Below are 10,683 nucleotides of genomic sequence, written 5' to 3'. Positions count from 1 at the left end.
CCGGCCATGCTGAGGCCGAGTCCCACATACGGCAACTAGAAGGATGTGCAACTATGACATACAACTATCTACTGGGGCTTTGGGGGGAAAAATAAATAAATAAAATTATATATAAAAAAAAAAGTATGCTGGTAAAACATAGATACAGTGAAAAGAGGTTTTTATTCTCTGAGGGAAATATCTAAATAACATGTAGCTCAGGGATAAATAAGAAAAGTTATATATCAAACAGTAAGGAACTAAATTACCCCATGATCTCTAAGTTCCGATGGCATAGATACCTCCACACCTGTACAAAACAGAAGGGAGCTCCCTTGGTATGGAAAGAACACTGCCAATCCATCGTCAAGAGAAATGTGGAGTGGTCTCTTGTGCTTAACCATCCGCACAATCAGTGAGCAATTCACAAAAAGCTACTTGAACTCGAGAGTATAAGATAAGGCACTTCATTTTTAATTCTGTCAATTTCTTCAGGATCAATCAAGTTCTGGGTTCTCTGGTAATCTGAAGTCATGCTGGCTGCAGCTTTAACAGGCTGATCACGTCCCCAGGAAACCGTCAGAGTGCCACGGTCCTGAGTAGACTCCTCGGTGCGCTCTGCCCACCTGTCCACGTGCATTCCGACCTCTCTGTAAACTTCCCACAACATGACCAGTGGGGACGACCTGGGTGGCCTTTGTGTCCATGGCCACAGCCTAGGTACCCACCTGCATGGTCCAAAGAGGAGAGGGAAAAACAACCATTAGAGGGAAGTCCAGAAGTTACCATGGAAATTAAAGCTCCTGGCAACATTCAGACTCATGGATGTGAAAACATCCAATAAAAACTTAGTGAAAGGAACAAGCTATCTGATGCTTCTATGGTCAGGAGGAGTCTCAAGACTGATGACAGCAAATCAATTAAGGTTAGCTGAAGTTCTAAGGAGAGTTATTTTAACTGCTAACTCAAAGAGATGAACTTGGTTGGATTTTAACTGTAAAGTAATCGAAATAGAAGGGTAGAGTGATAGAAATAAAAAAGAAGGTAGATCTTGAAGTGCTGATATGAAAGGGTGCCAAAGCCTGTCTTAAGGCCCACCATTAGAGTAAGGACACAACAAAATACTTTTAAAGAAATAATTAGATCTCTTGCATGAGCTGACCCTCCCTCCCAACTCCCTCCCATGAAAGAAAAGAGGCAGACCTGGGTCAATTGTTTTCATCATCTGCTCCCCTATCCCTGCCTTGTTTGGAATTTCTTTAAGATTTTAAAAGGAACAGGATAGGTTTCCATTTTTTACACTGCTCAGGCTGCTGGAAAGGGTATAGACTGAAATCACACATCCCAGGGAGAAGCACAGGGCTCACAGGATTGGTGAACTATATCAAAACTAAACTCAGAACTTGTTTTTTTTTTGTGAGGAAGATTAGCCCTGAGCTAACCTCTGTTGCCAATCCTCCTCTTTTTGCTGAGGAAGATTGGCCCTGAGCTAACATCTGTGCCCATCTTCCTCTACTTTATGTGGAACGCCTGCCACAGCACGACTTGATAAGCGGTGTGTAGGTCCACACCCAGGATCCGAACCTGTGGACCCCAGGCTGCCGAAGCAGAGTGCGTGAACTTAACCACTGTGCCACCAGGCCAGCCCCCAAAAACTCAGAACTTTTAAGCTTGCTATTTCAGTTTTCAGAACAAAGAAGCTTTAAATGAAACTTCTAGAACTGTGGTATATTTATATGCACAGACTGTATCCCTAGAGACAGCCTAAGTCTGAACATCCCAAACCTAGTGACTGTGTGGTAGCTGATTCCTACCGCTGGGAGACAGGCCCAGAGGGGGAGGACTTTCAAGAACGACTAGTTCTCCTTACCTGGCATGGTGCCTCCACAGGCACAGCGAGCGGTCTTCTGGCCTCCACTGGAGCAGAACGTGCAGCAGTGAAACACGCCTGGGTGTGGGCGGTGCCTTTTCCTCACGGTCACAGTGAATGGCGAGCCCTTCAGTGTTCAGACCAAGAGCAAAGAACAGCACCTTCTGAGTCAACAGGGATGTGTTGAGCACATCACATGTGCTAAACAGAGTGTAAGTCACAGGCCTGCCCTCGAAGGCACAAGGATAATAGGATAGAAACAGAGACTAGGGGACAATGACTAGCTGGGTGCTCAGCTGGATGGGGCCAGACAGGAATGCAGTGAAAGAGTCAAGGAATCTGTGCTGCCCTTCCAGCATGTAGACCACTTGATACACTAGTAACCCAATTTATGCCTTCTCGTCACTCACCTTGGTATCTATCTTCTCCATTCTTGAGGAATTTCTGGTAGTTAGTAGAGTGCTATTACCACAGGCTGGGATATCCTGTGGTCCTTCATCCAAGTTCTCAGCCACACACCTCCTCCCCTCACACACTGAGCTAGTTCCTCTCCTTCTAGCCCTCCCATCCTAGACTATCTGTTTACCCATCTACTTATTCTGGGACAGTGAAGATACATGGAAGGGAGAAAGGTTAAGAGTGTGTGGTTAATAATTCTCAAATTAGAAACTCTCCTACCTGCCCCCTTTCCTTCAAGGATAACTTCTATTCTCCAATTTGTATCCTATGTTAAACAATCAATATTTAATAAGTTGCTATGTGCCTATCCCTAGGTGAGAACCACACAGTCTGTGAAAGCACAAAGTAGAGAGTCTGGCACCTCAGAAGCCTTTCAAGTGTTAAATCTCTCTTCCTTTAAAGAGTTTACAATCTATTTTAAAAATAACTTGGAGTTCAAAGAAATGAGTTCAAATTCTGATTTTGCTACAGAGGTACTGTGTATTGTGGCAAGTTTGGGTTCTCGGTTTAACAGGATGGTGATCCCTATGCCTGAGTGGTTTGCAAAAAAAGTGAAATAATGTATGCAGAAATGCCTAACCCGTTCTGGCATACTGTAAATAGGCAAGCAATAAGTGGCTACGGAATATGAGCCTTCCCAGTGCACAGACCACAAGCCTAACGTATCCTGACACTGTATGGTATTTTATTGTCCCTGTTAGTGTTGATTTCTGGTTGCAGGAAACCTCTGACTACTCAAATGTCAGCTGGACATGTTGAGTATTACACATCCAATTATTAATTTTTTGTCTGTGAGGAAGATCAGCCCTGTGCTAACATCTGCCAATCCTCCTTTTTTTTTTTTTTTTTTTTGCTGAGGAAGACTGGCCCTGGGCTAACCTCCGTGCCCATCTTCCTCCACTTTATATGGGACGCCGCCACAGCATGGCTTGCCAAGTGGTGCGTTGGTACACGCCCGGGATCCAAACTAGCGAATCCCGGGCCGCCGCAGCGGAGCGTGCGCACTTAAACGCTTGTGCCACCAGGCTGGCCTCTACACGTCCAATTTTTAATGATTCATAATCTAAACTAGAAAGTGTTATACCTGTCTGTGGAGGTGGTATAGTAACCATGGTAACAGATAAGCATATATGTAAACAGAGTAGAGAATTACATGGGCAGATGGTTTGGCAGGTTGGTGACTGGTCAGTTGAGAGGAGAGGGCTTAACCCTCACAATTGTGTTTCAGTAGGTCCACATCTAGTCATAGTCTGAACAAAGCTGGAAGATCTTGAGCTAGATTATATTTCTTGAATGTGTATGTTTGTCTGCTGGCAGACTGCCCTCTATGATCAAGACATCTTTCCCAAATTAAGAATTCCAACAAAGCGACTGGAAGAATGATAAAATACAAGCATAACTGCCAAGAGGTGAAATAGGGCTAGAGAATTCTTATGGTGACCAGCATCCTCTAGAATGAGTTGCAAAAGCTGGTCCATTTCTAAAGGGAAGAGGAGTAAGAAAGAAGAGAATCCTATTCATTCAATCCTCCTATACAACTGATCCTATGAGAAATGTCTCCAACATCCTAAGATGACAGAACCCAGAGGGGCCAGGGTGCAAGGAGCTCAGGGAAGCAGATGCACAGTCTTACTCACCTGCACGTGCTGCTCTTTGATACAGACCAACACAGTATAGACGCCAGCTTCCTTGGGGGTATAGGAAACGTAGTATGTCCCATCCTTGTTATCATGGACCATCGTTCTGACTGGACTGAATGGAGGTTAAGAGTTCAAAAAACCACTTACTCTCATAAGCCTGCTTCAGTTGCCTACGATTTTAGGATATAAACTCCACACCATAAATTCAGTATTAATTTTAAATGTCCCCCAAGCAGGATGCTGCTTCTACTTGTCTCGGAAATTAATTTTACAACAGAAGGTAAGCAATATAAATGCTAATTTAATCTGATATTCAGATGAATTCCCTCAAAACGTTATTGTGTTCTCTTCAACGGGCTTCTGTTGTATCCTTTTGCTCTTCGTCCTCCCTCCTCCCTCCTCTAATTCTAGAGACATATAGCTTTGCTCCCAGCACAATTTAGTAGCAAAGGGGCTGAATTTTGAGAAGGGCACCAATCAGTCTAACATAGAATAATTTCAGTCTATTCAAAGCTTAGAATAATTTCAGTCTATTCAAAGCTTAGGATGAAGACAACCTGAGGGACAGATCAGACCTTTGAGAGAGAACTGAATAAAGGCATAAAAACCACCCAAGAAAACACACCTGATCCACTTGGTCATATCACATCTTTTAATAGCATCACAGGGAGGTAGGATGTAACTTCTGCAGTTACGTCTCCACTATTGCAAAGGACCTCCAGTTTCCAGTTTCATCACCACCTATTACCCAGGACACCTGACTGTGTAATACAAACCTGTCTTTCTTATCTTTAGGGACAACTGCGACTTGAACGTTGTCTCCTCCTCTGCCCATGCTCTCTCCTGCTGCATCCTTACAAAGCAGGGTGAAGGAAGCTGTCTGTTTCTCCCGGGCTCTGTGGAGATCTGCAAAAGATAAGCATTTAGTCCTCACCTCCAAGGTCATCTGCAGTGACTCCATCCCCAAATCAGACACCATCTTGCTTTTTCTCTTTAGAACAAAAGGTTGTGCTTCCTGTTCACTGTCATCACCCTGCTGTCTTTCTTTTCTCTTCTCATTCTGCCTCCCAGAGCATACCTCTTGGGAGTCCCTCCTGGTGAGCCTGGTTATCTCTCAGCCAGCAGCTGCTCTTAGATCACATAGGATCCTGGACCTTAACTTCAGCCCTAAGGAAGTTTTGAAAATACTCAGGATTCAGAGAAGAAAACCTCTAGGCCCTGTGAGAGGCTGATAACTCCAAAACTACCCTCTCTGAGCTGCAGATCCTGCTGGAACACACACGGGTACAGTTAAGCTCAGACTTTTCATGCTGTGAGATCCTCTACAACACGGTAGCTCGTGCCAAGGTGTTGGAGGAACATTCAATAACTGCAGCTCCTAGTCCAGCAGTCAGATTGAACGGGGCTTCTTAACCTGTTCAGGGGTTCAGAAACTACTGTGAGGTCTATGGAGAGGCTTATGAAGGGTCTAAGAATCTCCTGAAATTGTATGCCCAAGATAGTGGGTGTTCCTTGGGAAGAACTGAGAATGCTCAAAGGGACACGACCTCCAAACAGTTAAGAATTCCCATGCCAGAGTCAGGATGACTCTAGAATACAATCTTCCTGTCAGGACTGATCTATGAAATATATGTTTGAATAACATGCTTCCCTTAGAAACAGAACACTGTGCTCAAAACAAATTGTTTTTCCTCCTAATGAATGAAATGCCTACCATATTCTTTTAAACGCCAATGATATGAGGCTTACGTGAACCAATAAGGGCATAGAAGAAAATAAACCGTAATCTTGTCTTCTTCACTCCTCTGAAATTCTCTTCAGAACTTGATCCAAGCAATCTGGGGCCTGCCACGCTCCTCTCTGAGCAGGCAGGATTTCGCCCTGCCCTAAAGTCAATGTTGTTATCTCCCATGGGCACTGTCTCTGTTCTGTCATCTGCTAGAAACAGCATGATCCTTGAGTTTTGTGGTAGCTACTAGTTTTCTCAACTGGAAAATGGTCAAGCCTCACCTCTGTGTGGGATATTAACTGCACCCTGACCAGAACAAATCAGAAAGGAAAGGGCAGGGGAGGGGTCACTGTCCTCTGGATCAGTATGTCTTTCTCTCCCTTAGTGAACTGGTTAGTAGGGAGCTCCTTCAAGCTGAATGAAGGCCCTCACTGAAAAAGCCACAAATCTTTAAACACCACGTCCCTGTCCACTGCCCTCTCAATGCCAAAGGGAAATGCTTTCCTACCTTCTCCTTGAAGGACACACTTGGTTGGGTCGACCTCTTTGGTACTGATGGCCCCATAAACTTCATAGCCACGGCACCGGCCTGCTTTCTCCTGAGGAGAGAAGCATATCTTATCATTTACTCCAGGATGGGCACTGTATTCGACTTTGTTCAGCTTCGTGAGCCGCTCCACTACCACCCCCTTGGTGATGAGGATCTCCAAGTCTGAGCCACTGGTCAACAAGTGCTCAGTGAACTCCACTCCTGTCCGCATGTCTGCCAGCAGCTGCTCCAGCTGTGCCTTCTGCAGCTGCAGTGCATTTTCCTTCTGGACCCGTATGTCTTCCAGCTGCTTCAGCAGCTTGTCCCGATGCTCCTCAATGGCCTTGATGTAGCCCTCGGAGAATGTTCGAACATCGGCTGCCACAGCCTCCACTCGCTCCTGGAGGGCACTGTTTGTCCCTTTGATCTGTGCCAGGGCTTCCTCCAGGGCCTCCACATGGGGCTGGGTGTCTTTGAGGAGCTCCCGCACGGAGTCCCCATGCTTGTGGATGACATTGCTGGTGAAGTCGTAGGGGTGCTCCCGGTGCTCACCCACCACGCAATCCCGGCACACAGGTCGGTCGCAGAACTCACAGAACAGCCTCAGCTCCTCTGCAGGGTGAGCAGGACACAGAATGGGTTTCCCAATCCGGCTGTAGCCTTTCAAGTCTTTCAGGTCCACCATGGTATGGTAAGTCGTTTTCTTCTGCCGTCTAGGGGCAAACAGAGTCAGGAGCAGGAAATCAGGGAACCATTCTAGGCAGGAAACAGTTAAGCAGTTTTAAGACATGGGCTCTAAAGTCAAACAAATCTGAGTTCAGTTCCTTGCTCTAACCTCTTACTAACCACATGATCCTCTCTGATTCTAGTTCCTCATCTGTACAGTGGGGATAGTTCCTACCTGAAAGGCTATTACATAGAATAGTAGACTAGGGCTCTCTGGCTTGGGACATGACTTTGCAAAAGGATAAGACTACATCCTGGAACTTTCCCCAAAGAGTTAATTTGGCAAGTTTAGACAAGAGGCACAGCCTACTCCTCCAGCAAGCTAGAGGTGAGAGCGCGGGGCAAATCCAGCACTAAGAGACAGAAACTGTGCCAAATGACACAGCAATAAACCCCAAGCAATTAAAAGCAGCTAGCTCGTCCCAACAGAGTCTCACTCAGCTGTCATCTAAGATTTTGATAAAGCATTTCCTTTGACCAGTGCCTACATCACCCAAAACAAACTAGAATTTTCCTCAACAAGAGTCATCATCATTATTAGAAAAAGTGAAATTAATGGTCAGTAGAATCAAAGCTCTCTTTTAATTCCCCTTTTCTGTAGCCCTCTAGAGATCCAAGGAAATCCCCAGGAAACCAGGGTGACTGGTCCAAGTTCCCCTGTCAGCATTAGAGCAACTTGAAGCCTACATGCCTTTCCTGGCACCAGAAGAGTGGTTGTAGAGAAAACGGGGTCAGCTGTTTAGCTGGCAGCAAGGCAGTAATAATTGCAAGTTAAAATAGAAAGACTGAAGATTATTAACTTGTTCTGTTGGTGAGGCCAGAAAACAAATGGAAGGCAGAACTTAAAAACTATTTTAGGCTAATCCTAAAACCTTGGCCATTTTATGTTCTGATGTCCTGGAATGGGGGAGGGGGTTGAGAAGGGACAGAGTGATTCATGTGACAAACTTCACCAAATGCCATAAAAGACATAATCTGTACTCCAAGTAGCACCTACCAGCCCACCTCACCAAGCTCCAGAGTAACTCTAGGGGGTAAGGCAAAGGCTGAGGTAGGGCCTCCCAATCAGCACCCTATACTGGGAGGGCAGCATGGATTAGTAGAAAGAGCACAGAATGCAGTTGGAAAATCTAGATTTAAAATTTGGTTCTGTTATACACTACTTACCAGCTGTGGGACCTTGGCAAATCACAAAATATTGCTGAGCTTCACTTTCCTCAAATAATAAATAGGGGTGAAAACAGTGCCTGCTTTTCTGAGTGGCAAGAATCAAATGAGATTGAGGGCAGGGGCTATGCTATTATATTCATTCTCCTCTGTTTCTTCAGCACCCAGTACAATTATTCACTATACAAATGGCGGGTGATCCAAGGAAACTGTGAATGTGCTTTGTAAACTGAAAAGGACTATGCAGACCTTTGATGCTGTTATTACTAGGGTATTACATAAGAAGGCTGCAGGGGTGAACTACTGTTCTAGAGCATTTGCTATCACATCATATATTACTCTTTGACTTTCCATGGCGTTTGAGAGTTTTCCTTTCATCGGCTCACCAAGAGATTTCTGTCTTGACACCTCTTTGTATTCTGCTCTTAAGCCACACCAGGTGGAGTATCCCATCTTTACCTATGAGCCTGGCAGCAGAAGTGGCAGAGATTGGCTTTGCAGGTCTGACACCTCTTCTCTACTTCCCTGTCGCTGCACAGGTCACACACCAGGCCCTCGCCTTCCCCACGCAGACTCTCCAGCATCACATCATTCATGGCCAGGTGGTCTATGGTTAAAGCCTTCACTCCACCCATGGGCAGGTCCACCTGAGCGTCACATACCGGACAGAAGATGCCGATCTGCGGCTGCAGACTGCGTGGCTTGAGTTCCTGGAATAGTGACCCCTCAGAGCTTGTATCAGAGTCTCCCCCTCGGATGTCCACTACTGAGAAGGGTTCCAGCTGCTCCAGACATGTGGTGCAAACTGTGTGCAAACAAGGCAAGAGCCTGGGGGCTTTGAAAAGCCCCATGCACAGAGGGCAGTGAGTCTTGCCTGAGTTCCCAAATGCACTCCCACTGGGAAGTTTGCCCACGAAGCCCAGCAGCGGCTTCCTGGTTTCTGACATATCCCCCACGTTTGTGCCCGGTATCAGAAAAGGCTCTGGGCAGTTCTATAAGGTAGTAGTAATCGATTAAGCCCACCCAAAGAGAAAGTTTCCAGAACTTGAACAGAGACCATGGGGACTCTCTCGTCGGCAAATCAAAGGGCAAAAGGGAAGAGGATTCCTCAAAGGCACCATACACAGATCTACTCAGGAGGGCCCCCTCCTTTCCATGGCATCCCATACCAGACACGCCCACGCCCTCCTCTGCCCCCCAAGTTCTCCTCCCCAGAAGCGCTTCCAGGTCTAGGTCTCGAGCTAGTCCTGCTACCAACTCCTGGAACTGCACCCGACGCCCTCCACTACCACCCCCCTCCCGCCGCCCGCCCCACTGGCCCTGCGCCCGACACGCGACAAGCACCACCCCCACCCCCGCCCCCGCCCCCGCGGGATGAGGTAGGGGGGCCCTCCCGCTCCTTCCTTCGACCCGGCCCTCCGCGGAGAGCACACAGCAGGCGACGGAGCTGCGAACCCCGGCTCCTCGACAGCCACCGCCTCCCCACCCCTCGGCCCAAGGTGCCCGAAGACTTCGACCCCTCGCACCAATCCCAGCCTGGTGTACTCAAACGAGTCCAATCACCGTCCGAGAGGGGCGGCCCTCGCCGCTGCGGGCCCCGCCGCCCTCCAGAGTGACACCACAAGCATCCAATAAGCTTTGGAAGTTCCACATCTTCCCCGTCCACTCAGGAGGAGAAGGGAGGGACCAAACTAGTGGCCGGAGGCGGAGCGGGCGGGGGCTGGGCAGGGAGGGGAGGAAAAGAGTACGGCAGGGACTGAGTGAGCGGCATAGTATAGCCAGCGTCACCATTTTACGGGAACTGTCCCTCTTTCTATAGCTGTGGCGACCAGAGAGGCCAGAGGACCGCTTAAATAGCCGCGCAGAAACGCCCCGGGGCGAGCGCCTTTGCGCCCTCGGATTGGTCCCACGAACGCAGTCTGGGCTCTCCCATTGGTGGCTGCTGCTGTCATTTGGCCCCGAGCTCAGCCCAGGGCCTGCTGGGAGTTGTAGGGCGAACGTTTCCTCGTTCCCGAGGCCTCTGGCGCGGCGACTGACGATTCTCCTCAGCGCAGGTGTGAGCCTGCGAGGGCCTCTTTGGGCCTCTCCTGGCTCGTTTTAGTTCAGGAATCCCTCGGGCCTAGCCTGCCGCTTCCAAGAGCTCCTGTGGCTCCCTAGTTCCTGGCATTTTGCGGGGTAAGGCCCCTCAGGCCCTGGTTCTGGAGACCCGTGAGGGAGACCGTTGGACCGAGGTCCAGCATTGCCGTCTTCGTTCGGCCCGCGCCGGGAGCTCGCCTCCCGATTCCCTGGGGCTGGAGAAGCCGTTGTTTCACCGTGGAGACAGGGCTGCGGATGACCTGAGGGGTTAAGCGTTGTGGCCGGAATTCTACAGTTATCTATAACAGAAACGGAGCGAGTTTGTCCCGCTGTTTTTATCAGTCAGTCAAGGAGGGCCGGGGACTGGTCACAATGGGATCGTGGAGGATGTCCAAGAGGGATAGCCCTTTGTGGGCTCACAGACTCGGTGAGAAGAGGAACACCCAGCCACCCTTTACTTCAAATTTTTTTTGTCTCCTCCTTTAAGAGTCCTGACGAGGGGTCTCCT

The 10,683-nt window shown here is 48.2% G+C and overlaps 1 protein-coding gene across 1 annotated transcript; it reads right to left on the bottom strand.

The window, feature by feature from the left end:
* Positions 1-430: 430 nt before the first annotated feature.
* On the bottom strand, positions 431-9,371 carry TRIM45 (tripartite motif containing 45). Its single transcript, XM_004420609.3, has 6 exons — positions 8,559-9,371; positions 6,186-6,919; positions 4,725-4,854; positions 3,946-4,060; positions 1,850-1,976; positions 431-707 (listed from the first exon to the last, which is right to left on the bottom strand). Exons 1-6 carry the CDS (start codon positions 9,044-9,046, stop codon positions 559-561), a joined length of 1,743 nt encoding a protein of 580 aa, XP_004420666.1. The 5' UTR covers positions 9,047-9,371; the 3' UTR covers positions 431-558.
* Between the last annotated feature and the right edge of the window lie 1,312 nt (positions 9,372-10,683).

This window comes from Ceratotherium simum, chromosome 2, assembly GCF_057802395.1.
Source record: "Ceratotherium simum simum isolate JZ-2026a chromosome 2, ASM5780239v1, whole genome shotgun sequence".
Lineage (NCBI taxonomy): Eukaryota > Metazoa > Chordata > Mammalia > Perissodactyla > Rhinocerotidae > Ceratotherium > Ceratotherium simum.
The sequence above is the reverse complement of the archived record's forward strand: the minus strand, read 5'-3'. Positions and strand labels throughout refer to the sequence as shown.